The sequence below is a fragment of the Brachyhypopomus gauderio genome, chromosome 11 (assembly GCF_052324685.1).
Source record: "Brachyhypopomus gauderio isolate BG-103 chromosome 11, BGAUD_0.2, whole genome shotgun sequence".
In the NCBI taxonomy this organism is placed as follows: domain Eukaryota; kingdom Metazoa; phylum Chordata; class Actinopteri; order Gymnotiformes; family Hypopomidae; genus Brachyhypopomus; species Brachyhypopomus gauderio.
The window spans coordinates 13,804,922-13,832,832 of record NC_135221.1 but is presented as its reverse complement, the minus strand read 5'-3'; the positions used below and the strand labels follow the sequence as shown (position 1 = coordinate 13,832,832).

General features: G+C 46.9%; 1 protein-coding gene across 6 annotated transcripts in view; it reads left to right on the top strand.

Moving 5' to 3' along the window:
• Nucleotides 1-26,353, top strand: part of kiaa1549la (KIAA1549-like a) — a 43,687-nt gene extending 17,334 nt beyond the window's left edge. Inside the window, exons 5-24 of one of the 6 annotated variants that reach the window (XM_077022159.1) lie at nt 1,398-1,620; nt 1,879-2,012; nt 2,194-2,362; nt 2,938-2,997; nt 3,906-4,057; nt 4,291-4,462; nt 5,232-5,392; nt 5,803-5,838; nt 9,871-10,055; nt 14,563-14,690; nt 15,215-15,339; nt 16,027-16,259; nt 17,037-17,166; nt 19,410-19,448; nt 19,726-20,100; nt 20,604-20,701; nt 21,062-21,201; nt 22,069-22,220; nt 22,576-22,624; nt 25,149-26,353. In XM_077022159.1, the coding sequence (XP_076878274.1) occupies nt 1,398-1,620; nt 1,879-2,012; nt 2,194-2,362; nt 2,938-2,997; nt 3,906-4,057; nt 4,291-4,462; nt 5,232-5,392; nt 5,803-5,838; nt 9,871-10,055; nt 14,563-14,690; nt 15,215-15,339; nt 16,027-16,259; nt 17,037-17,166; nt 19,410-19,448; nt 19,726-20,100; nt 20,604-20,701; nt 21,062-21,201; nt 22,069-22,220; nt 22,576-22,605 (2,742 nt within the window). In that variant the 3' untranslated portion in view covers nt 22,606-22,624; nt 25,149-26,353. Of the gene's footprint in view, nt 1-1,397; nt 1,621-1,878; nt 2,013-2,193; nt 2,363-2,937; nt 2,998-3,905; nt 4,058-4,290; nt 4,463-5,231; nt 5,393-5,802; nt 5,839-9,870; nt 10,056-14,562; nt 14,691-15,214; nt 15,340-16,026; nt 16,260-17,036; nt 17,167-19,409; nt 19,449-19,725; nt 20,101-20,603; nt 20,702-21,061; nt 21,202-22,068; nt 22,221-22,575; nt 22,651-25,148 lie in introns of all 6 variants that reach the window. The other 5 variants (XM_077022160.1, XM_077022158.1, XM_077022161.1 and 2 more) reach the window with 5 other exon arrangements.
• Nucleotides 26,354-27,911: the final 1,558 nt, after the last annotated feature.

Genomic DNA, 27,911 nt, shown 5'->3' with positions numbered 1-27,911 from the left:
ACCTTTAATGACTCTAGTGTCCTTGGAGAGGTGTGTTCAAGTGTTCTCTGATGGATATTAAAAATAGGATTTTATTGGCTGTTGTATCTTGAGAATTGAAGTTCCACAGTGGAAAATGCAGTGTGGGTTTGTAGGTGAAGGTGTGGGAAGTGTTTATATCATAAGCAAAACCTTTTCCACACATGTGTAAAAAGTGCAGAACACGTGGAAACAATGACACCCTTCTCCCCACACCTTCCATGTTAGCACGGGTGGTCAAGCACAGACGGTTAATACGTCTGCATGATGAGCACCGCTGCCCTGTGTTGTGCCATCTTTGCCGAGGCCCAAGTGACGAATTGTTTTCAAGCTAATGGCAAACGGCGAGGAGTGTTGGACGAGTCAAACGGCGAGTTAATTGTGAATGAGTCTGCCGCTGCTGAGACGGTTATCATTACTGTTAGAGGAGAGTGTCAGTGCCTGTTCTACCCACCACACGAGTGAGTCAACGTGAGAATTAATGCTGTCTGCTCTCTGAGAACTCTTCTTCACTAGGTGTCTATTTGTCTGTCTCTCGCCCACTCTGTCCTCTATCTCTCTTTCTCTCCCTCCCTCCCTCTCACCCTCTCTCCCCTCCCTCTCACCATTTCTCTTTCTCTCTCTCTCTCTCTCTCTCTTTCCCTCTCTCTCTCTCTCTCTCTCTCTCTCTCTCTCTCTCTCCTCTCTCTCTCTCTGTCTGCCTGCAGTATAGTACAACAAACTGAAACACCAGAAATGTCATAAAAGCAACAAAACCGTAAGGTCTGGAGGTCTAAATAAACTATTTTGTACGCGCCTCCCGTACAAAGGCCTCTCTCTTTCATAACTCTTTCAAAAGCTCTAACAAATTATACATACTCATACAAGATTTGAGAGGTTTTTTTACCATTTGTAGTGAGTGAACTGTTAATCTTTCCTGATCACCCTTTCAGTCCTGTTCCAAATAAATACACACACAAGCACACACACAGCTGAAGTGGCATCATGACAACAAACGAAGGAATGCTACTAGGAACAAAATATAACACACTGCCAGTCAGAACATAGAGATGGTAACTAGAGCCCAACAGTGGTTCAGTTATACTGTAGAAAAATACAACAGTAGAACAGTACAGTTCAGCTATCTGAAATGGGCTTCTAGAGTTATACATGTAGAATAACATATTTGTATATGCCTGTTTCTTTCATGTTTTTTTCTAACTTATCTTGTCAAATGTCAAATCAGTGTCTAATCAGGTCAGTTTGGACCTCAGGTAATCTCATGATGATGTTAGCTAGCGAGCACAGACTGGTAGTTTGTCTGACCCGGAGATCCACAAATCCAATCTTTAGTCCAAACCTCGTAAACACAGAACATTCTGTACCTTCCTACCCCACAGCTGGAACACGACATCTGCACCCCGTCCAACGTAACCCTAGGATACTACGTCATGAACGACAAGATCGTTTACATGGCAACCGCCGTTGTGGAGTCTCTGACAGCCTACGGCCTCGACAAGCTCCTTAGCGACATCAGACACCAGGCTCCTGTGGTGCTGGCCATCCCTGTTCCCGTGGCAACCTGGCTGCCCCCACCCGGTATTCACCTGCAGCTGAAAACAGGTGGGTGAGCTTCAGTGTCCAATCAGGGCTGTGCCCCTCAAAAAAGATCCAGTGATGTAATTTGCTTTAATGAAATTGTGAAAATAAAAGTATTCAAATGATCTGATGTAATTATGGCGAGGTTTATTTCAGGCCTGGTAATTAGTGCTATATATTCCTGACATTTGAGTGTGGAGTCAGTACTCAGTATTTAACCACTCAGTACTTACCCACTCAGTACTTACCCGCTGGCTTTAACAGTGTGATGCTTTGCCTCAGTTCTCAGGTTTGTGAGTCCAACCGACAACATCAAGTCATGTAGTTTTGTCCAGATGATGGAGCAGCGCCTGGACAACGTGTTCTCTGAAGCTCAGGACAAAGTGGACGACTCTTATGGAATACTGTCTGTGGAGGTGCTTCAGGGTTACCTTCAAACGCACACCAACCTAGTCTATACTTCTATGGTCCTTATCGGTTCACTTTGATGTGTGTACCTGTTTGTGTATGTACGCATGTTTTTGGTGCACGTGTGTGTGTGTGTGTGTGTGTGTGTGTGTGTGTGTGTGTGTGTGTGTGTGTGTGTGTGATGGTCAGATCCTGAACACCTATCAGATGGGCAGTTCCCCGGCCGTGTCCCTGGTGTACGTGGTGTGGAACGGCAGCTCGCCGCTCAACGGCACCGTGGCGAGCGGCTTGGTGAACCAGCTCACCGCCGAGCTGGTCGGATACTTCCTCTTCTTCCCTCCCATGCTCATCGCTGAACGTGAGTTCCTCCACACACACACACACACACACACACACACCCACACACACCCACACACACACACACACACACACACACACACACACACACATTATGGCTTGTCATTTATACAGTCGATGGGTTGGAGGGTATTAGCTAACACATTCCTCATCACTTCAGTAAAAAAAAGTAACTGACCACACACCAGACGTATCTTTGCTCATAAAACGTATGTGTAAATTGTGGGGGTTTTTTGTTTGTTTGTTTGTTGAGATTTATTTAATTTTAGCTGTTCTGCTCATAGTCATTCCTGCCACTGAATAACAACTATGGTCTCCCAGACTTCAAAGCAGTGACCACTGACACTATGTTTCGCATCATACTGGAACTTTATGCGGTCATTATGCTCATCACAATAAATAAAGGCCAAACTTTCTGGAGCAAATAACCTTTTTTTCCCCCCGGGGTTGAGTTTGTGTACAGATACTTTTTTGCAAAACGCGCAGCTCCAAAAAAGGATCTCCATCAGTGTGAGGGGTCCATTCTGCCTCCGTCAGCATCCACTCAAGCTGAACACCTCCCTCTCTCTCTTACAGCTCTGGAGTACCACAACCTCAACACTTCTGTGGCAACCAGGGAGTTCTGGGTAATCACAGGTAATATGGCGTCCCTTACAAGATCTGCTTCCCATATTCTTAATTTTTCAGTAAGGATTCAGTAAGCGTGATTTTCTTTGTTGAATGTACTTATACATTTTTCAATAGGCGATGAATTCTAAGTTTGCAGTTTCCTTTCGTGTTAAAAGAGATTTCCGCTCAAAATCCATCAGTTGAAATCTGATTTGTTACCGTACTGCAGTGTGGGAAATTTCAGCCAATGTCTTCGTAGTAGCTCCCAGTCTTCCTCTTCCTAGAGGCATCAAGTCATGTGACCATTAATTTACAGGTTGAGTACATTTCCTGCTGGTTCAGCTCCTGCAGAGCTTGGTGGGCCCTGGCATGGCTGGGCTAGACCAGTAGAAAATGACATCAGCACGTTGACGTCAGCGTGTTGACATCAGCACGTTGACATCGGCGCATTCTGCAGTCTGCCTTCTCTAAAATCACGAAGGTGGACGGTAATGTTGAAAAAAAGAATATAAACTCATTACTGATATCACAGATGTCTCACTAATTATTAGGGTGGAATTGATTTCCGTGTTTAAAAATAGGTGTTAAAAATGTATTACAGATGGTGAAGCCTACATGCATAATTGAACTGAAAAATTTGAGAACAGCAAACTGTAATTTTTCTCACGTGCTCTCTCACTCCTTTATCACATGAGAGGTGTGAAGTCTCTCTCACAAGGTCAGCCCTATTGTAACTGCAGTACTCTGGAGTGAAAGAGAGAACTTCTTTGTCAACATTCATCATTCTCTCTTCCTCTCTTTCTCCCTCTCTGTCTTTTCCTCCCTCTCCTTCATCCTCCTTCCCTCTCCCTTAATCTTTATTCCTCTCTCCTTCCCTTCGCTTTCCTCTCTCTCACCTACTCTCCCCCCCCCCCCCTCTCTCTCTCTCTCTGCAGTAATTCAGGATGTTGACAGTTCCTCTCTGGAAGGCAGTTACCAGAGCTTTGCTAGCCTCATGGAGCAACGGCTAGCAGAGCTCTTTCTGGTTGCTGGGCAACGAGGCCTCCGCTTCAGACGAGCCACGACGGTTGGTGGATATACAGTTCAGGTGTGCTCTGTCTGTAATAACCTCTTCCATCTATTATTTTCTCTCAGTAAATAAATGAGGTCTCTAGATGTAATATATTTCAGTTCAATGCAAACAGCAGTGCCTAGAGTGGATTTAGCCCAGAGTAATATCTGGTTGGAAAGCTCAAGTGTCGGCTGGAATTACGTCCACAGCGTTTAAACATTAATCCCAAAGCGGTCCCTGCTCCATACCCACCTGTGCTCACCCTGTAGATGGTCAGCATTCGCCGGCTCCCTGGTCCTAAGAACCCTGCGGAGATGACCTACTACGTGCAGGTGGACGGGGCGCCCATCCCTGGAACGTCCGCAGCCAAGACCCTGAACATGGTGGACTCGCAGACCATGGCGCTAACCCTGGGCTACTTCGTACAGGTTCAAGCAGAGCGTACGGCAGCCATCCTCAGCCTCTACGCCGGGCACACTGCGCACACACACTGCGCACACACACTGCGCACACACACTGCCCAGCAGTTCTTTAGCTCCTAGTAGCATCTATGCCTTGCATCTATGCACACGGTGTGATGTATTATATTCCCCTGTGCTATAGGCACATATTGTGGATCACTGGTAGGTTGGGAGTGGTTTGTCCACTCAGAGCATCTCAAAACGGTCCAGAGTCTGAAAACTGATGAAAGCAGGTAATACAAACTGTGCATGGCAACAGAAAGGTTACTGTCTCTAAGTGTGCGCGTGCAGGTAATGTCTGATCAGGGAGTTTCTGTCTGAGGGTGGGGAATGGTTAGCAGCAGCATGAAGCTGTCTGTGTGAGCTCGGCCGGGTCCAACAACCCACCACTGGTCCTGAAGCTCTTCAAAGCCTGGACTTGTCAAACTAAACACACTCCAAACACACACACAGCTCCACTGGGGAGAGTCTAATCTTGCAGATAAAGAGCTAACAGTGCAAAATGTGTTCTCTCTTTCAGCTCATTATGAGCTAACCAGAAACAAACACAGAGGGTGCTGGGATTAGTGTGTTTCTGTGTGTGTTTGGGAGGGAGTGGGTGAAGTGGGTGTACTGGTAATTATGTGCAAACACTATGAATAAGTGGAAGGGTTTATATGTGCCCACTCTGTGTGTGTGTGTGTGTGTGTGTGTGTGTGTGTGTGTGTGTGTGTGTGTGTGTGTGTGTGTGTGTGTTCTTGCATGAGCAGCTGTGGTGAAGAGTGTACCCAGTAACCTCTGGATCTTGGCGGTCCTGACACCAGTGTCATTGGCTATGGTCGCAGTTGTCATGGTGATTGCTATCGTGTGTAAGAGGAACCGCACCGTGTTCAAGACAAGCGCGTTCCGCGGATTCCACCCCCGCACTAAGGTAGGCTACCACGCTGACCACCCTGAGAACCAGCCACCCATCCAGAACACGCCCATTTCAGTGCAGGAACGCATACACACAGTCATTACATCAGAGTAAAGTCAGTCTTCTTTACTGACCACTCATGAGTGACAGCTGATTTAACTAGCATCTTGATTGTTGTCCAGCAGTTGAGTCCGATGCGATGCAGCTGTGTGACGGTTAGCATAGACGCATCCTAAAATATAGACGTGAACTTACCCCACATGTCCTCAATGGGGACCTTGGAGTGACATCACGTGTAGTGGTTTCAGTGAAAACTGATAAAAAGTTTGTGTTCTTTACTGCTGTAAACATCCACAACGGTCACCCCGTCTTACTTACCGCTCCTTTGTAAGACACATTCATCTTTTAACCCTCCTTTTGTCCAGACCTCGTATCGGAGAGACGGAAGCTACCATCACCAGGTACTGTGGACTACTGTGTGATGTGTGCATGGTGATTAGCTGCATGGCCTTAGAGAGTCTCTTTCCCTCTCATCCCTGGTATTAGTGGAAAATCAGTAGGAGTAGAACGATCAATTAAGGTGATCGATCAGTAGACTAGTAGAATTATGTGGGTTGGGGGGGTGAAACCTCAGGAACAGGAAGCTGCAGTCTGCAGTACAGACATTACCGCAGACTGGTGCGCAGACGCAGCTGCCCGGCGCAGACGCAGATGACGGCAACGCTTCTGCTGCCCATGGACCTCCTTCTGACTGCAGCGTCTCCATAATCCAGCACACCTGGGTCACTGCTGCAAGGCATGGCTGGTCACTGCTGTGTCCACTAGGGTGCGCCAGAGGGTGGAACGCTGTGAACTTTGAACCCCAGGTCATGGGTTTGACAACCAATAGGCATGCATGCCTGGACAAGGGCGTCAACCGTAGGCAGTATTCGTGAGCTGGGCTTTGTACGTTTACATAGATTATAACTGCTCAATTTAATAGCACACAACTTCAGATCTGGGTTAAATATCCAGATTCCAGATTATTGTCCAGATTAACCCGCTTCAGATGCCAAGGGAGGAATCAGCACAGCCTTAGCCAGCCTGAGCTGTTGATCATTAATCATCATTATTGATTTGAGCAGTCGAGTCCGGTGTGGTGCACACCCTAAAATAAAACCGGAAACACACCCTGTAAACAACAAAAACTGTGATAAAAAAAAACGATGTCAAAACGTATGTGACCTTGGGACAGAGTTTGATTAGACAAGTAGAACTTTGATATGGAGTGATCAGCGGACTCGGGGCAGACACAGAACACAGAACACAGAACACAGAACACAGAACACAGAACACAGAACACAAAACACAAAACACAAAACACAAAACACAAAACACAAAACACAAAACACAAAACACAAAACACAAAACACAAAACACAAAACACAAAACACAAAACACAGAACACAGAACACAGAACACAGAACACAGAACACAGACCACAGACCACAGAACACAGACCACAGAACACAGACACAGCTCACTCACGCCCTTCGTAGTCAGAGAGTCTACATAGGCACTTTTCTGACTGTCAGAAGAAAACCCGTTTATTCTGGATTTAGTTTGATCCACGTTCATCTGCATTTATTTAATCTTTACTGATAACTTGATTTAGATCTTGAACAGTTCTGATTCTGAGGTATACACAAGCAAAGAAATGCATGCATGCCTCCAGCACCTGCATCTTCCCAAGGCTGCTTTGCCGCTGTGTCTGTAGTGAATCCTGTCAAGTATCTGCTCTCCAGTCTCTCTGGCCTGTGATGGGGTTTCGCTGCTTCTAAACGACGGACGATAAAATGCACCATTCCCTGTAATCATGCTAACCACGACCCGGGCTTTGATCCTACACTTTCTCTGGGTTTTCAGTCTGGAAGATCCAGCATGCTCCGTTGTGTTAAGTTCGGCTTTCAGGAAGACGGTTATCTAATGCTGGTTCGTTTGTGGAGCTGTGGTTTATAAAAGCGTGGCGGTGTCGCCCCTGCAAACGCACGCCCGTTAGAGGAAACGCGTGGACGTGTTGTAGAGCCGTGCCAGCGTGTGACGGCTCTCTGCGGCTGGCGAGGAGTTCTTTTAGCGCAGGACAGAGTTGTGGATCGTCTGCATGCTTGTGTGTGTGTGCGTGTGTGTGTGTGTGTGTGCTCTGTTCTTCTGCCTGCCAGCGTGTTTGGACAGTTTGTTTCCTCCGTCTGTGTGCATGTGCAGTGGATTAGAAGCGCACTACAAAGTGTACAACTGTGTAATGCATTCTCAATGAAATATCAGTCTGTATACAGTATGTGTAAATATGTGCACTATGTGTAAATATGTGCACTATGTGTAAATATGTGCACTCACTACCACCTTTATTAGAAACATTTGTCTAGAACATTTGTAGCCATGAATGTGCCTTTGTATTAAACATCACAAAGTTCTTCATACCTTCAGGATCTGACCACTGGACTGATTTGATATTGGGTGTCTGACCACTGATCTGATCTTATATGGTTGTCTGACCACCAGTCTCATCTGCAATTAGATGTCTGACTACTGGTCTGATCTGATATTTTGTGTCTGACCACCGGTCTGATCTGATATCGGAAGTTTGACCACCGGTCTGATCTGATGCAGATTGGCTATATTTGGCGGGCAGCCCATTCTCAAGCCTGCAGTGACAGCGGTGTGTGTTAACACTCCAGCAGCACTGTTGAACCAGATCCCTCATGATTACACCCACCGCCCTGTCACTGTCACCGCTGCGTTCACAACGCTTCCCCAATCAGATCTGTAGCTCCGTGGTCCTGTGGGCGGGCACTGAGGAACAGACAGGAGGGGACCATCATCAACACTGTACATGGATAAATGACACCTATGAGATACGTGTGCCTAGTAAAGTGGGTAGTGACTACATATACACATGTATACACACACAGTATAAATGTGTGTGCGTGTGACTATAGAAGATTGCAGGTAATGGGCATTGTATTAATGATGTATCTGTTTGCATTGCCAGTTGTTGCTATGGCAATAATGGAATTGGGAAAAGAACTGATCTCCACTCGTGGAGCTGCAGAACCTCATGGAGTTCATGTGATGAATTAAACATCTATGTTTTCATATATAAACTGGTTCCTCCTCCTATTAATTCAGAAGCACTTTGCTTGCACAGCTCACGATGGACCTCTGTCCAAAACGTCCTGTTTCTCTGTGTACTTTACTACAATTCACTACCATCTGTACATTTATTACTAAAGTACAATGCAGTTACTTACCTGGAATCTTCAGATTTATATATAATCTACATTAAATGTCAATTTTCACATATGTACAAAGGAGATGTTATACCATATATATATACATATAATGTGTGTGTGTGTGTGTGTGTGGTCTAAAGTCTGGGGTACCATGGCCAGTCTAATTCAGTTCTGGTAGATGGATGCCCCCCAAGTGAATAATTCTTCACTGCAGTACATGTGAATTACATTAGGAGGGCAGGGAACGTGTGCAGAACCCACAGACAGTATTCCTGCTGGTTAATGGAGAAAGCTCTCTCTGTAGATTAGCTTGACCTGAACTAAATTCAGTCTCATCTTGCTAAGAACAGAGGGGTGGAGGTGAAGCATATTGACGTCTACATCAGATGTGCATGAAAACAGCACATGAAGTAAAGTGCCAAAACCCTAAAAGCTGCATTAAGCACATTCGCAAGGTCGTGTCTCCAGGTCATGACCTCAAGCTGACGTCCTCAAGCTGACGTCTGTCACACAAATTCACATCTCTTATGGGTGATATCTGCACGTCCTGCTAGTCAGACAGCACCCATAATTCAGCCCAGAGCCCCTGCAAGTTCCCCAGGCGTGCTGTGTCCGGACTCCTGTGCATGGCCGTGCGCCCTGCATGGGCTGTGTGGAACACAGGGAGCCTTAGAGAGGTGCTTGTGCATTAATAAATCACTGTGGCCAACAGACCGCTGCAGATGGAAATGAAACGCCACCACTCCCAAAGTGCTTATTATGTCTCACACAAAGCCTTGCATAACCTATGCATGTTCTCTCCTTTCTCCTCCCCTCTCCTCCCTTCTCCCCTCCCCTCTCCTCTCCTCCTCCCCTCTCCTCTCCTCCTCTCCTCTCCTCCTCCCCTCTCCTCTCCTCTCCTCCTCTCCTCTCCTCCTCTCCTCCCCTCTCCTCCTCCCCTCCCCTCTCCTCTCCTCCTCCCCTCTCCTCTCCTCCTCTCCTCTCCTCCTCCCCTCTCCTCTCCTCCTCTCCTCTCCTCCTTCCCTCTCCTCCCCTCTCCCCCTCCCCTCTCCTCTCCTCTCCTCCTCCCCTCCCCTCCCCTCTCCTCTCCTCCTCTCCTCTCCTCCTCCTCCCCTCCCCTCCCCTCTCCCCTCCCCTCTCCTCTCCTCCTCCCCTCTATCCTCCCCTCCTCTCCTCCTCCTCCCCTCTCCTCTCCTCCTCTCTGTCCTCTCCTCTTTCCTGTAGCCGGTGCAGGGTTTCGACTATGTGAAACAGCATATGGGTCAGCCTGGTGAAGAGGCTCTGACTGTCACTAAAGAGACCCTGGTCCTGTCTCTTCCCGTACGGGACGCCCCTGTTCCACAGGACAAAGGTGTCCTTCAGGATGGCACTGCCTCCAAAAGACCCCAGCCTACGGAGATGCACAGGAGGTAGGTGCACCGCAGATCACAGTAAGCACCATAACCGTGCATCCGTGCGTCTGCCTCCGTGCCTGTACAACAGCACATGGGTATAGCAAGCTCCAAAGATTATGTGGTGCTGGAGTAGAGAATCAGGCATTGTGTGAGTTTTAAATGTACTTACCTTGATATATTTAAGTTTTATTTACCTCTCTTTGTTGACCCTGTGTCAACCCTCTTGGTTATCTAAGAACACAGCAGGGATAATAGCACAGACAGAACGCATCTCAGTAAGATAGAACCTATGAACAAGCAGCTATTCCACCGTGGAAACAAACCCAGTTGGTGCCGTCTGGTTATATATTTAGAATCCAGTTCCAAACCAGCGTTCTGGTGTACAGGAACATGAGTGGGCTGAGTGAAGCAGTCACCACTTCAGCTGTGATTTTGCTGTTCACGTATCACAGACTACCACTCTTCCTCCTTCTGGGGTTCTCAAACACATTTACTTTAGTTCTCATTTAGCAACAGGAAGAAAGAAATCTCTGCAGGTTTCTCCCTCACATAAACATGCAAATGAAAAGCTGGGGGGAAATTTATCAGCCACAAAATACTGTGTGTAAGTGTGTTTGTGTGTTTGTGTGTGTGTGCGTGCGTGCGTGCGTGCGTGCGTGCGTGCGTGCGTGCGTGTGCGTGTGCGTGTGCGTGTGTGTGTGTGTGTGTGTGTGTGTGTGTGTGTGTGTGTGTGTGTGTGAGAGAGAGAGAGAGAGAGAGAGAGAGAGCCTGTGGCATGGTGTGCCTGCTATAAAACCCAGAATGCTGTAAACGTCCCCAAGCACAGCAGGCTACATCTCTTGCTTAAGCTCCGTCTCCTGGGCCTCCTGGGCCACTTTTATGTCTCTGCATCCCAAGGCTGGAAAATGAGAGTGAAAATGGGTGGGAAATACTGCACTGTAACCCTGACTGCAGTAAACCTGACTGTTTTAACCCTGACTGCTGTAACCCTGGCTGCTGTGACATTGGTGCTGTAACCTTGACTGCTGTAACCTTGACTGCTGTAACTCTGGCTACTGTAACCCTGACTGCTGTAACCCTGACTGCTGTAACCCTGGCTGCTGTAACCCTGGCTGCTGTAACCCTGACTACTGTAATCCTGACTGGGTGGGTTTGGCCTGGGTGGAGTTGGCCTGGGTGGAGTTGGCCTGGGTGGGGTTGGCCTGGGTGGGGTTGGCCTGGGTGGGGTTGGCCTGGGTGGGGTTGGCCTGGGTGGAGTTGGCCTGGGTGGGGTTGCTGGGTGGGGTTGGCCTGGGTGGAGTTGGCCTGGGTGGGGTTGCAGGGTGGAGTTGGCCTGAGTGGGGTTGCTGGGTGGGGTTGCTGGGTGGAGTTGGCCTGGGTGGGGTTGCAGGGTGGAGTTGGCCTGGGTGGAGTTGGCCTGGGTGGGGTTGCAGGGTGGAGTTGGCCTGGGTGGGGTTGGCTTGAGTGGAGTTGGCCTGGGTGGGGTTGCTGGGTGGAGTTGGCCTGGGTGGGGTTGCAGGGTGGAGTTGGCCTGGGTGGGGTTGCAGGGTGGAGTTGGCCTGGGTGGGGTTGGCTTGAGTGGAGTTGGCCTGGGTGGGGTTGCTGGGTGGAGTTGGCCTGGGTGGAGTTGGCCTGGGTGGGGTTGCAGGGTGGAGTTGGCCTGGGTGGGGTTGCTGGGTGGAGTTGGCCTGGGTGGAGTTGGCCTGGGTGGGGTTGCAGGGTGGAGTTGGCCTGGGTGGGGTTGCAGGGTGGAGTTGGCCTGGGTGGGGTTGCAGGGTGGAGTTGGCCTGGGTGGGGTTGCTGGGTGGAGTTGGCCTGGGTGGGGTTGAGCCTGGGTGGGGTTGCAGGGTGGAGTTGGCCTGGGTGGGGTTGGCCTGGGTGGGGTTGCTGGGTGGGGTTGCAGGGTGGAGTTGGCCTGGGTGGGGTTGGCCTGGGTGGGGTTGCTGGGTGGGGTTGCAGGGTGGAGTTGGCCTGGGTGGGGTTGCAGGGTGGAGTTGGCCTGGGTGGGGTTGCTGGGTGGAGTTGGCCTGGGTGGGGTTGAGCCTGGGTGGGGTTGCAGGGTGGAGTTGGCCTGGGTGGAGTTGGCCTGGGTGGGGTTGAGCCTGGGTGGGGTTGCAGGGTGGGGTTGCAGGGTGGAGTTGGCCTGGGTGGGGTTGCAGGGTGGAGTTGGCCTGGGTGGGGTTGCAGGGTGGAGTTGGCCTGGGTGGGGTTGCAGGGTGGAGTTGGCCTGGGTGGGTTTGAGCCTCTTCTCTTGGTGCACAGGCAGCTGTTCCATCACGTTGTCAAATGAAAGAAGAAAGAGAAGCTGGTGTGAACAAGAGTCTCTTTGAAAGTGTCTGATTGTGATGCTGTTCAGCAGTGACAATGAACCGAAGGTCTTTGGAGATTCAGTCTTGGGGGTTTCTTTTGTCTTGTGTTTGTAAATGGCATAATGGATGTAGTTCTGGGATTGGGCTTTCTAATGCAACACATTGGTTCTGGGAAAGTGTAATGAAATCATCGAGCTAAGAAAAACCTCCACGTTGTGTTGGCTACACTAACACGTTTTGTGTCGCCTCCTGAACACACGGTTTTTGTATTTTTTCCAAGAGTAATTTTCTCCTCGGTTACTTGTTGCTGGGTACCTGTAGCAGCCAGATGCCACCAGTGCCAGGAGCCCCAGCACCGTGCGCTGGCACTGCAGATGGGCACCGAGCCACCGCTGTTGCGGTCTAGCTGTGTTTGTGCTGCTCTTCCAACAACTCCTCTGTCCGTTCTCTTCTGTCCCTTCTGTGTTTGTGACCAGTAGGAGTGTGTGTTTGACCAGTAAGAGTGTGTCCTGTGTTTGTGACCAGTAGGAGTGTGTGTCTGACCAGTAGGAGTGTGTTTGACCAGTAGGAGTGTGTGTCTGACCAGTAAGAGTGTGTCCTGTGTTTGTGACCAGTAGGAGTGTGTGTTTGACCAGTAAGAGTGTGTCCTGTGTTTGTGACCAGTAGGAGTGTGTGTCTGACCAGTAGGAGTGTGTTTGACCAGTAGGAGTGTGTGTCTGACCAGTAAGAGTGTGTCCTGTGTTTGTGACCAGTAGTAGTGTGTGTCTGACCAGTAAGAGTGTGTCCTGTGTTTGTGACCAGTAGGAGTGTGTGTCTGACCAGTAGGAGTGTGTCCTGTGTTTGTGACCAGTAGGAGTGTGTGTCTGACCAGTAGGAGTGTGTTTGACCAGTAGGAGTGTGTATCTGACCAGTAAGAGTGTGTCCTGTGTTTGTGACCAGTAGGAGTGTGTGTCTGACCAGTAGGAGTGTGTTTGACCAGTAGGAGTGTGTGTCTGACCAGTAAGAGTGTGTCCTGAGTGTTTGACCAGTAGGAGTGTGTCCTGTGTTTGTGACCAGTAGAAGTGTGTTTGACCAGTAGGAGTGTGTCCTGTGTTTGTGACCAGTAGAAGTGTGTTTGACCAGTAGGAGTGTGTGTCTGACCAGTAGGAGTGTGTGTTGTGTGTCATTGTACCTTCCAAGTAAAGCCCTGCTAGAAGAAGGATCCTGGAGAGAAGGAGCCACTTGGCAAAGACAAGGAGAACAGAAGAACGGAGGGGGGGAGAGAAGGAGAGAGAGAGAAGGATGGAGAGAGTGGGAGGGAGAGAGTGAGAGAGGTGGGAGAGAGAGGGAGAGGTAGAGGGAGAGAAAGTGAGGGAGAGAGATAGAAGGAGAGAGAACGGTAAGAGGTTCTGCTGGGTATGGAGTCATATATGATTCAGATTGCCTGAGGGCTCCTGGCGAGACGTGAGAGTGTGTATTCACTCACACACCATATCTGTGTAAGTCAGAACCGCACTGTGTGTGTGTGTGTGTGTGTGTGTGTGTGTGTGTGTGTGTGTGTGTGTGTTGTAAGGGTAAATGTCACTGTGTGACTGTATGTGTGTTTTGTGAGTGTGTAGAGATGGATCCCTGTGTATGCATGAGTGAGTGGTGTACCGGGTGTCACAGGAGGGGGGCGCTGTGAGCAGACCTTTGGCACACATGCCTGACAGCAGCTGTACTGCACTGCACACCTCATGCCATCTCTGCTTCTGTTTAGATCCCCCGAGTGTTTTAAGCTGTAGTGTTTTTTTCAGCTAAAACACATCTCACCCCGCAGCCAATTAGAAACCAGTTCTCATGGATCTTATTAATGTGTGATACGCCCAGCACAGTCGCTCAGTGGACTGTTTGGACTCCGGGTGGAACAATCAGACAGGGATCATTACTGAGTCAGACGGGTCCAAACAGCTTTTGGGTTTCATCTTTTTTTACCTTTTGGTTCAGCCATGGTGCAGAATGCCAGATGCCATGTGTAACAGCACGTCCTGTTCTGGGTCTCAGTGTGCCAGGCACTCCTGCCCAGATGGTGGCGCTCTGCCCGCGGCTGTGCCTGTGTGGGAGGGAGACGCTGGGGGGGGGCAGGTTAACTATAGGCACGGGGGGGGGGGGGGGGGTGCATTCTGTGCCAGGCCTGTCACTAATCCTGAATGCTGCCTGCTTACCAGTACCTCTGTTTCCATGGTAACCCCCAGCAAGCAGCCGAGCGAGGACGGGTCGGTTTCGAGCGGCGGTTCGGCGAAGTTGAACACAGGCAGGAGCAGCACGGCACACCGGGGGATGAGCCAGAAACACAGCAAGGACGAGACACACACCAGGACGGGTGAGACACACGCACACGCACACACACACACACACACACACACACACACACACACACACACACACAGAGGGCAAACATGCAGAAAGCAGAGGTTCTGACTCCGATATAAGTGTGTGGCCCTCTGCATCTGAGAGTGCAGCTCCACAGCTCAGTGACATCAGTGAACTGAGAGTGAGAGAGTGAAAACATCTTCTCCAAAATAAGTGTCGGTATCAGTGTTGGTATCACCCCAGTAAAGACTGAACTGTCCCTGCTGATTGTGTTATTACTGATCTTGGTTCTGAGTGGATCAATGTAAACTGTGCTGCACACAACAGCACATTCAGGTGTATCCCAGCAGGCACAGCTGCTCGGTGAAGCTCCGCAAGGAGACGGGGGGACAGGGGGGACAGGGGGGACAGGGGGACGCCCCACCCAAGCCTAGGAGCGCATAGGGGATGTTGTCCTGCTGTCAGCCATCTTCTGTGTCCCTGTGCTGTGGTCTCTTCTTGCTGTTCATGAGTCCTTTGGTTTGGTGTCCACAGAGCATTATGACTCCCTGACCGGGTCTCTGAGGCTCATTGCCATCAAGCCCATGGCCACACCCCTCAACTACTCCTACCCCGACTCGTCCAATCACAGCCAGGACTCCGTCGTCGTCAATGGAGAGGTAGGCCTGCTGTCACCCTGGAAATCAGGCCACCTACCAGGAGACGGTGGGGTGCTGGGGGGATGGGGCCTTTAACGCTGATGTATTTATACCTGTGTAAAGCGCTGCTACAGGAGAACCATGTGTGCTTAGACAACCATGGCTGTTGTCGTGGGTGATGAGGGGTGGGGCTTATCAGCTGCTCATTCATTGGCAGATTGGACTGACTGGTTGTGACTGACAGCATTCAATGATGTAACTAAGAAATGGTATAAAAATATAACACAAGAATACAAGGATTTTTTTTTTAATATTAACATGATATTGAAAAACTGAATATCCTGCTCACAAACCATTTCCTACTTATTGTGATGCTACTGGAACTCTGGACATCTTATTGCTGGACTGCTGTTAATGAAATATTTTCCAGCTGTTTGCAATTATGTCAAAAAAGCTTAGTGAATCTGTTCTGCTAAAAACAGTTTCATCGTCTGAAAAGCCAGTATCATCCTGCTAGTCCTGCTAGTGCACATGTCCCTGTCCCGCTGAAGCTGTGAGCACGTCGAAGTGTTTCAGCGCTCTGGACCCGAGTGCCTCCATAACCTGTGTGTGTGTGTGTGTGTGTGTGTGTGTGTGTGTGTGTGTGTGTGTGTGTGTGTGTGTGTGTGGTGTGCATGTGTGTGCATGTGTGTGCATGTGTGTGCCCAGGTGAACGTAGGCCTGAAGCAGAAGTCCGACATCGAGCACTACCGGAACAAGCTGAGGCTGAAAGCCAAGAGGAAGGGCTACAGCGATAGCCCTGTTAGTGGGGCGGGGAGCAGCGGGGGTCATCGCCACGGCCACCGAGAACGACTCCGGCGAGGAAACGCCTCCCTGGACCTGGAGGCCCTGGGGCCCGCGGAAGACAGGAAGCTCTCCACTTACGTCAAATACCACAGGAGGTAGGAGAGGCTGCAGTGCATATACCCAGAGGACACGAGGTATTAGTCATCCAGAGAGAGAGAGAGAGAGAGAGGTAGAGGAGGAACACAGAGAAGAGAGAGAGAGAGAGAGAGAGATAGAGGAGGAACACAGAGAAGAGAGAGAGAGAGAGAGAGAGAGAGAGAGATAGAGGAGGAACACAGAGAAGAGAGAGAGAGGAGGAACAGAGAGAGGAGAGAGAGAGAGAGAGAGAGAGAGATAGATAGAGGAAGAACAGAGAGAGGAGAGAGAAAGAGAGAGAGGGACAGGTAGAGGAGGAACAGACAGAGGAGAGACATAAATGGAGTTGTGACCTAGAGAAGTAGCTGGGTGGCAGAACTCACAGGCATGCTGGGTAAATATAATGAAATTTTTTTGTTTCACCGTCTTTTGTCTCTGTCTTTTATCTGTTTCAGTAAAAAAACAAAGTTTTGTTCACTTAAATAATGAACTTTGATGGAATTTCAAGCACTGTCCTGTCTTTATTTACATGCCATTTAAAGCACAACATTGATTTAAAGCACCCAATTTTCATATTAAAATCACAGTGTCACACAGGATGTGTCACAATGGTGTGAAACTATTAATATAGCAGTGTTAAGGTTTCCTCATCCATGGGCAGTTGAACAAGACATTGTGTGTGATATGTGTGTGTGTGTGTGTGTGTGTGTGTGTGTGTGTGTGTGTGTGTGTGTGTGTGTGTGGCCACCCGTGTGTGATGTGCATGTGTGATGTTGTGTGTGTGTGTGTGTGTGCAGTGAGAGCCAGAGGGAGCCGACCTACTGGAGCAGACAGTCTCTGAACACGCCCAGCCCGGTGGAGACCGAGCTGGACCTGCTGTTCATGAGGGAGCGCTCACACAGAGGCATTCGCAACAGCGGCTATGACGTGAGTCCCACAACCAGCCTCCACTCAACCCCGCAACTCACCACACCACCACCCGCCTCCACTCAACCCCGCAACTCACCACACCACCACCCGCCTCCACTCAACCCAGCAACTCACCACACCACCACCCGCCTCCACTCAACCCAGCAACTCACCACACCACCACCTGCCTCCACTCAACCCAGCAACTCACCACACCACCACCCGCCTCCACTCAACCCCGCAACTCACCACACACCACCCACCTCCACTCAACCCAGCAACTCACCACACCACCACCCACCTCCACTCAACCCAGCAACTCACCACACCACCACCTGCCTCCACTCAACCCAGCAACTCACCACACCACCACCCGCCTCCACTCAACCCCGCAACTCACCACACCACCACCTGCCTCCACTCAACCCAGCAACTCACCACACCACCACCCGCCTCCACTCAACCCAGCAACTCACCACACCACCACCTGCCTCCACTCAACCCAGCAACTCACCACACTACCACCCGCCTCCACTCAACCCCGCAACTCACCACACCACCCACCTCCACTCAACCCCGCAACTCACCACACCACCACCCACCTCCACTCAACCCAGCAACTCACCACACCACCACCCGCCTCCACTCAACCCAGCAACTCACCACACTACCACCCGCCTCCACTCAACCCCGCAACTCACCACACCACCCACCTCCACTCAACCCCGCAACTCACCACACCACCACCCACCTCCACTCAACCCAGCAACTCACCACACCACCACCCGCCTCCACTCAACCCAGCAACGCACCACATCGTTTCAGACACCTCCAATGCTGGACTAAACCCCTGATCCATTGGCTCCCGGATACCATGCTCCTGACCTTCAGGTCATGTACCTAATCACCCTACGTACCAAACCCTGATTCCTACACACTTAACCACAGTTTCATACACTCCTACAAGTCCCTTCATTACTAATATGTTTCTTTTCCACTTTCCAAAAGTGAAATTATTCCTCACGGTAGAATACTTTTCTAGATTTTGATTGTAATTGATGGGGTTGAGTTGTTTTGGCACAGAACATGATAGGTTGGTTTGCGGTGTTCCCCAACAGATTTAGAATGAATAAACATTATTTCTGTAAGGCCATAAGAAGGTTCATATATACTGTAGTGTACTGTTACCCCTACACCATGCATCCTTCTGGGTGTGAAAATCACATGGTGATTAGTTCCATATGCATGTGAGTAGGAGTGTGTGAAATTGTTACATCTGTCCAGCATGCTGGGTGAGAGGTTACAGCAGCTGGCGTGAGAACCCAGCACCTCACAGGTGAAAGGTGACAGGCTTCACCCTGCTCCGTCACACCTGAACCAGTTCACACGTGACGGCTCGGTTCTGCTCCACGTATCCCCCGTTAAGTAGGGTTTGATATTTACTGGAAAATCTGATTAGAGCTGTTCGCCACATGGGTTCTGTAGGACTGGGATGAAGGGTCAGTCAGGGGTGATGTCCCAGACGGGGTCGGTCAGGGGTGATGTCCCAGACGGGGTCGGTCAGGGGTGATGTCCTGGGAAGACTCGTCTTCCTGACCTGGGGACACGCAATGCTGTCCCTCCACCAGCAAAGAAGAGGCTTTCCTGAAGGACACCTGTTAGACTGCTGCTTGTGTGTGTGTGTGTGTGTGTGTGTGTGTGTGTGTGTGTTATGATGAGAGGATGTTCTTCTCTGGGTCCCGGTGGTGGTCAGTGTGTGGGAGGCAGGGTTCTTGGCCTCTGTAGTGTGGTGCCCTTGGTGCGGTCCAGAATCAGGAAGGCATATGGCTCTTTTCATCAGCCTAGACACTGAGGCAAAGACGATTACCTAGTGGCCCGTTAAACTCCACGGAGGGCAGATAGAGCTCTGAGGGTATTTGAGAAAGCACCCTCTCTAACCCCAATGATCAGACCACCTCACTACGGCCCCCACCAGCCCCTCGGCTGACAGGAATATGATTATAGCCCATTCAGGGGCTCAGGCTGGGAATTCAGTATCAGTTAATAGCCATGAATGTGCTGAGCTTTTAGCTTGCAAATGAGGTAGATTTGTTTGTGTTGGTGTGTGAGTGTGTGTGTGTGGGTTAAACACTTTAAAGGAGATTGTGTGTGAAAATAAATCAGTGTGTAAAAGAGTGAGATTGTATTTGATATCTTAGTAAATCTATTACATGTGTGTTTGTATGTGTGTGTGTGTGCGTGTGTGTGTGTGTCTTTGCCAGCTTGCAGCTTTGAATGTGTTAGCAGAGGCACGTGTGCAGGTTTATGTCTTTGATTTCTGGTTGTGTGTCCTCCTCTCCATGACTTGTGTGTGTGTTGTGTCTAAATACAGTGTGCCGCGTGTGTGTGTCATTTGTAAATGTAGTGTGTCCTGTGTGTAATCTGAGTGCAGATGATGCTGATGGGATGATGCTTGCGGGTGTGCGTGTGTGTGTGTGTGTGTGTGTGTGTGTGCATATACGTGCGTACCTTTTGTGTTGTGTGTGTGCATGCGCATGTGTGGGTGTGCCTGCGTGCGTTTGTGCGTGTCCTCACCAGGCCGAGCCAGAACCCTTCGAAGAAACGGATGTAGACCGCCTCATGAGCTCCTTGGGGTTCGGTGGCAGCCACCATGTCAAAGGTCACTCGGACTCCTCCACCCTGAGCTCCCAGCCGTCCATCGATGAGGTGCGACAACAGATGCATCTCCTGCTGGACAACGCCTTTGGCCTGGCCTCGGCCGAGCCTCCCGCGGCCGGACGCCTCCACCACAACCACCACCCGCACCCCCACAGCCCCTACAACCCCAGCCAGAGTAGCCCATACTCGGACGGAGTGACCAGCGCCCCTGGCACCATGGACCACCCAGCTGGAGCATTGCAGCGTGGTTCCTCCTTTGAGCCGGACATGCACCAGTGTAGCCTCCCCAAGCCCGTGAGTCCAGCCCTCACGCCCATTTCAGCTCACACCACACTTCACTGCAAATGTTGCCTAAAGTTCAGACTTCCATAATAGTGTGCAGTATATGATATCCAATATAATGACATGTTGAAGTTGAGGTTTTTTGAGAGTTTTTACTTTTAAGGGAGTATACATTAATCAAAAATACTATTGCTATACTTAATATACAAATAAATATAATATCAGTAACGAATAAAACGCACCAGGGGTATTTTGCAAATACAACATTTCACTTTCTGTTAATCTTATCCAGACACACACCCGTATTGAAGTAGAAAAACAGCAGGTGAAATACATGCCACAGTGAGACATGTTAAAAATAATCACGCGTGTTAACCCGTCCTCAGAGCAGGCCTGGAGCAGACACACCACTAGGAAATGTACATATTGAATTATGCTAATTGTTGTCGTGCCGTGGAGATGGAGACAGTTGATTGGCTGTTGTGACTGCAGGGTTAATGTAATTGGCTCCCTAGGGCTTCAGATTTACTCAGCTGCCTGATATGGGTTTGGGGTCACCGCCTCCTCTCATACCCCCCAGGGTCATAGCGCCCCCTGGAACCTCAGTAAGGCGGTAAGAGTTTCTCACACACAACACACACTGCAGCCTTTGCTGTGTTGCTTAATTTTATTCCCCACCGTCTGTGTAATGATGTGAAGTAACGCGTGTGCGTGTGTATGTTTTATTTTAACAGCGATGTGGCATTGCTTGACAAATGCTAAGTTTCTGTGCATATTCATACATCATGTTCCTGATACTGCTGTGGATGGAATATATAACAAGGTGTCAGAGCTGTTGACTATGGAGATGTGTTGTTATGCAGCTCTGCCATGCTGTAAGCCAGTGTACATGTGCTCTGCCTGCCCCCTGCTGGTCAGACAGGGATATGACACCATCATTTGTTTTCCTTGTCTCATGACTCTGTCTCTGCAGTTCTACACCAGACATGACTCTGAAACCACGTGTCTCTGAGGCCTCTGAGATGAGCCAGCACACCGGCGCCCCCTACCTGCCAGTCAACCGTGCACCTTTCCCTGCTGTGACTGTCGACCAGTCCATGTCAAGCTACTCAGGTCTGACCCTCGGTGCCTTTACAATCTGTGTGAACATCATGGTCGTGTTTGAGAAAGCCTCCTACATACTGAATACTGTTTACTGCACTGAGTATGTACTGTATTCCTGAAGTAGAGTGTAGCATCCAGTATACAAGAAACTCAAACCATATGAAACCATTGTGAAACATTTTCCACCTCTGTTGCATGATACAGTCTATCAAGACAGCTCTGGTCACATTCTGGACATATTTGGCCATTGTAGTACTTAAAAAAGTTAATATTGGTTGCACACTACATTTGGCATCCTGTACTGTACTCAATCAATACACGAGCAATATGAAGAAGGCTATTTTGAACACAGCCCAGGGGTTCCTTACGTGTAGCTGTGAATGGTAGAGAAAGAGGGAGAGACCCGTATGCTGAGTGAGGAACTGAAGATCAAAGCTCAGTGTGTTCAGGAAACGACTGAACTGCAAAAAGCTGCAGTAGATTAGTTAGCTAGCTAGCTCATTCATTAAAGAGGTTTCAGAGTAAATCTCATGTTAAGTTTATCCAGGGATGTCTGTGGGATCTACTCAGCACTGGTGTAGTGTCATGTAGGATAAGTCACCCACTAATTCAATCAGTCATGTTCTTTTTGCTACATTTACATTTCACACATTTGGCAGTTGCTTTTATCCAGAGTGACGTACAGACATGGGCGTGTAGTGTCGTGAGCCCCGCCCAAGGATTCTTATTGGTGCAGCACAGAGCTCTCGCCCACACACAGACCGAATCATTGAGCTGACGTCATCAGCCAGCCGGTTTTGCTGTTTGCTCTCTTTATTTATCTGTTATTTGTTTGGCTGTTTTGGAGCATCTAACTCACCCGGTTCAAATTTCCAGGAAACCCAATGACGGCCGTGTACGCCATATCTGCCAATCGGCCCGGTTACTCCGACTACTTCGTCCTGTCACCACCATCGTCCTATCGTAGCCCGTCATGGATGTCATATCCCCCGGAGCCCGATGATCTTCCCCGACAGTGGAGCGACACGGTAAACCTGACTCACTCCCCATGATCACTACAGCCTTAACCCTAACCCCTAACTGTGAGCGGGCCTCACCCTGGGCTAGATCCGTTCCACACACATCCTTCTTCCCAATCATGAAGATAGCTCTGGTTGCATACATTAACCTCACTGCTCAGTTTGTTCTCTGGTTTGGGTTTTTGTGTTGTTTCCCTCAACGTAAACTGTGAGAATATGAAAAGATTAATAACATACTGGAAGGTATTTGTGCTTTAGATTAGCATGGATGGAGAAGTTTAGATTGTCTATAAACTTCTGCAATTTGTCTTTTATGAAAGTTCAAGTTCAATGGTGTGCGTGTATGTGTCTGTTGTATTTGTAGAATCCGTGTCATTTGGAGACCATCTGCTGAGGGAAATGAATCATTGGGTGTGAGTGGACACCGAATGTCTCCTGGGTATCCACATTTCCTTATCAGTTATCACTCACCATAGCAACAGTAGAGCTATTTTTAATAAGGAGAGAAAACATCAGAAATAAAAGAAAATGTTACTATCCTGTTCTGCTGAACACTGCACTGACCCCCAAGATCATTACACCACAGACCACTGAGAATCCTTACACCACACACCCCTTTATGAAACAAAACCTCACATTCTATCTCTAGTTTTGTGCATATGACAGTCATAACAATGAGGCAGCAGTACTGCTTGTGTTAGCATGACACAAGCAGATATTTGAAAACACAGTGTTGTCTTCCGTTACTTTATTACAACACAGTAAATATGGGGAAGCGTTCACCAGATATTAGCAGTGTCAGTATTGAGTTTAATGCAATAAATGAAGGTAGCTGTGGACATGCTATGGAGAATTATGTTTGAGGTTTACATCCATAACACTCTATTCCTATACACATCAGATTATGGGGGAGCTTTATAGGACTGCTAACATATAAACCTGTAATTAAAAATGTGGTTCAGTTGTATAATAAAAGAATGAGGTATTCCTGACTATAATTACCACTCAATTACCACACATTAGTCACTGCAATTACCAAATATTGGCCCCTGTAATTACCTAACAATACCCACTGTAATTACCTAATTACCTAATGTTACCAGCAATAATTACCACACATGACCTTCTTTATTAATAACCATACATTTACACATTATAATTACTATACATTACCTGCTATAATAACCATATATTTACCCATTATAATTACCATACACAAACTGCTGCAATTACCCAACATTATTCACTGTAATAACCACACATTATCCATTATAATGACCTGACATTATCCTAAAAAAAATACCACACATTACCCATTAGAATAGCCACACATTATTACTATAATTACCACACATTACTACTATAATAACCACACATTAACACTATAATTACCACAGATTACTACTATAATAACCACACATTAACACTATAATTACCACACATTACTGCTATAATAACCACACATTAACACTATAATTACCACACATTAACACTATAATTACCACACATTAACACTATAATTACCACACATTAACACTATACCACACATTACTACTATAATAACCACACATTAACACTATAATTACCACACATTACTACTATAATAACCACACATTAACACTATAATATCCACACATTACTACTATAATAACCACACATTACTACTATAATAACCACACATTAACACTATAATTACCACACATTACTGCTATAATAACCACACATTAACACTAATTACCACACATTACTGCTATAATAACCACACATTAACACTATAACTACCACACATTACTACTATAATAACCACACATTAACACTATAATTACCACACATTACTGCTATAATAACCACACATTAACACTATAATTACCACACATTACTGCTATAATAACCACACATTAACACTATAATAACCACACATTAACACTATAATAACCACACATTACTACTATAATAACCACACATTACTACTATAATAACCACACATTAACACTATAACTACCACACATTACTACTATAATAACCACACATTAACACTATAATTACCACACATTACTGCTATAATAACCGCACATTAACACTATAATTACCACACATTACTGCTATAATAACCACACATTAACACTATAATTACCACACATTAACACTATAATAACCACACATTACTACTATAATAACCACACATTAACACTATAATTACCACACATTACTACTATAATTACCACACATTAACACTATAATTACCACACATTACTGCTATAATTACCACACATTAACACTAATTACCACACATTACTGCTATAATAACCACACATTAACACTATAATAACCACACATTAACACTATAACTACCACACATTACTGCTATAATTACCACACATTAACACTATAATAACCACACATTAACACTATAATAACCACACATTAACACTATAATAACCACACATTAACACTATAACAACCACACATTAACACTATAATAACCACACATTAACACTATAATTACCACACATTAACACTATAATTACCACACATTAACACTATAACAACCACACATTACTACTATAATAACCACACATTAACACTATAACTACCACACATTACTGCTATAATTACCACACATTAACACTATAATTACCACACATTAACACTATAATAACCACACATTAACACTATAACAACCACACATTACTACTATAATAACCACACATTAACACTATAACTACCACACATTACTGCTATAATTACCACACATTTCCACTCATTGCTACTTGTCTTGCTCTTCCTTATCTCCTCACCTTTCACCTGGAAGCACTTTGCATGATTGTGAAAATGTTGTTGTGCTAAAACTTAAGACCCATGAAAATTCACTCTCATGGAATACAGCGAGTGTGTGTGTTTTAAGTCTTTGTGTGGTGGTGTTTGTTTTTTTTCCAGGGTTTGTACAGTAGCTGAAAATACCCTGACCATCACAGCCACCCTACCCTCTCCTGGCTCTTTGGCCTAACAGGGCCACTCCGTGCTGAGCAGGCCCAAAAGGCCCGGACAGGCCCATAAGGTGCCTGTCCAGATGCGACCAGGCCCATCAGTCACAATCTCAGCCAGCAGCCTGGCCGGCATGCCGTGCCCACCGCCGGCCCATTTCTCCTGAGGAGCAGAGCCCCGACCCTGATCTAAAACAACCACCACAGGTTCTCCAGTGACTCATCTTTTTTCTTGAAGCTTTTCTTTCGATCTCCTCACAGAACTGAGGCAGGTGGGGCTGTGTGTGTGTGTGTGTGTGTGTGTGTGTGTGTGTGTGTGTGTCTGTGTGTCTGTGTGTGTGTGTGCGCGCGCGCGCGCGCGTGCGCGTGCGTGTGCGTGCGTGTGCGTGCGTGCGTGCGTGCGTGCGTGCGTGCGTGTGTGTGTGTGTGCGTGCGTGCGTGTGTGTGCGTGTGTGTGCGTGCGTGCGTGCGTCTGCGCACTTGTGTGCGTGTATTTTAAACATCAGCTTAATGCATCGTCGTACTGAACATCAGCGTACTGAAACTAGAAAATGAAAGCTTTTTTTTGTTTGTTTTGTCTTGAGCTATCACAGTTTCTCTGATGCCTGTGTGTTTTTCTTTCTCCTGTTCCATTTTTAATGACAAGGAAAATATTGCAGGTGACTCTTTTGTGTACTCTGTGTGTGGCTTATGTAAAAATGACCTCGATGTAAAAGAGACTGAGAACTGAACAGAAATGACATGTTGTACTGTATCTAATATAGTCAAGACTTTTTTCCTGCAATGTATAAAATAGTGCTTTCCATTTTGCTTCTGCCAAATTTGCTTTATTTTTCCTTCTTTTCAAATAGCAAATAGCGTATGTTTGTACATGCAAAACTTGAATCAGACATTTTCATAGCTTGTGGAGTGTAACATGGCCAGACGGGGTTGTAAAAATTACAGATGACAAAAATCCCAAACATATATAATTAAAAGTGACTATAATAGCTTTTCATTGTTCAGGTGTTGAAGAGTCCCTGCAATACACATTTAAGTGTTTTGCACAATCCTCAAACAGCTCTCAACACATCAGCTAATAAACAAACCTGTAATGAGTTTGATATAGGGTGCTAAAGAATGAGATGTCTGTGCAGTGGGGGGTGTGGGCTGGGTGGTTCTGTGCAGTGGGGGGTGTGGGCTGGGTGGTTCTGTGCAGTGGGGGGTGTGGGCTGGGTGGTTCTGTGCAGGCTGGTGTCACCCTGCTATGCAACACTGCTAGTGGAATATGTGAGGGCTAAAGTTTTATTTTCATTTGTCTGACATAACCCTGCCCTCCCCCACTGTTTCTTAGAACATTGATTATGTATCACCAAAACTACACATTATTTTATTTAAAAAATATCTTATTGCCTTATTTTTGATAGGTACTAAAGTTTATATATCAAATTGTAACCAAAATTTACTTAATATATCTGCTGGCGTAAAATGCATAAGCAAAAACATTACTAGAATTTGACTATCAATCAATTTTATTGTGTACATACTGATTATATATATAGATAGATATATATATAGTATCAGTATGTACACAATAAAATTGAAAGTCAAAAAAAAAAAATATATATATATATATATATATATATATATATATATATATATATATATATATATATATATATATATATATATAGATATACACATATAATTACAGCAGGAAATTCAGTATTGAAATGCTCCGGATTAAAATGACAGCATAAATGATACTGAGTTGATTTGATGAGTTTATTCTATGGAGAGCAGTGCAAAGCTGCTCATGTCAGGTGTTTCTAGCAGAACTGTTGTAATGCCAGTAGATTTTAGAGCTTGTGGAGACGGGAATGTCCAGGGCTGCTGAACTATTACAGGAATGATACGCAGTGATATAATCGTATTTCCAGTTATTACCTCCTGTGGAATATAATTTCTCCCATTAGGTTTTTTGTTTCCATTTTATATGACACACTCGATGTCCAGTTCAGTGGCATAACATTACATGTTGTTTTGATGACATCTATCTTTTGGTAATATTCAGTAGCTTTTTGTGTTTAAGACTGAAATCGAGATTGTTGATTTTTTTGGTGGTGTTGTTTGTTTCACTGTTTTGGTTTATTTGGGGAGTGGAACCTTGTCCTGTCAATGATGGCCACTACAATCACCTGTCTATCCACTTTCTGAAATATCCAATCTTACTTTTTTTCTGTTGTCATAATTTGAACATACAGTGGCAACATTCAAAACAAGCTTCTGCCAGTGTAAAATATTGTGCTTCAAAGACAGTACAAAAATAAGGCTGATCGTGAACCTATGTGAACAAAGTGTAATATTCTCTGTATGTGTAAATTCACACCATAGTGCTAAGATGTCAACCTGAATACTCACTCCAGAACTGCCAGTTGTACAGTATATTTTCTCTTCGTTGATATGAGAGGAACGTCTGTGTTGGGTTCGGAGGTGCACCACTGCTCCATCTCCTCCGTCTCCTCCTGATCTGTCTCCTCCTGCTCCTTTTGCTTTGTGCACAACGTCCATGCTCATATTTACCTGATTTAACAATTTCACTTTTTTTGGTGGTTTACACAATAAATTAAATCTAATAAAGATTAAATCACATTTAAACCATTGTAAAGAGGAAGATATATTTCATACATCATGAGAGCCTTTGATATGCTTTGAAATGGTGAAGTAATGATGTGAC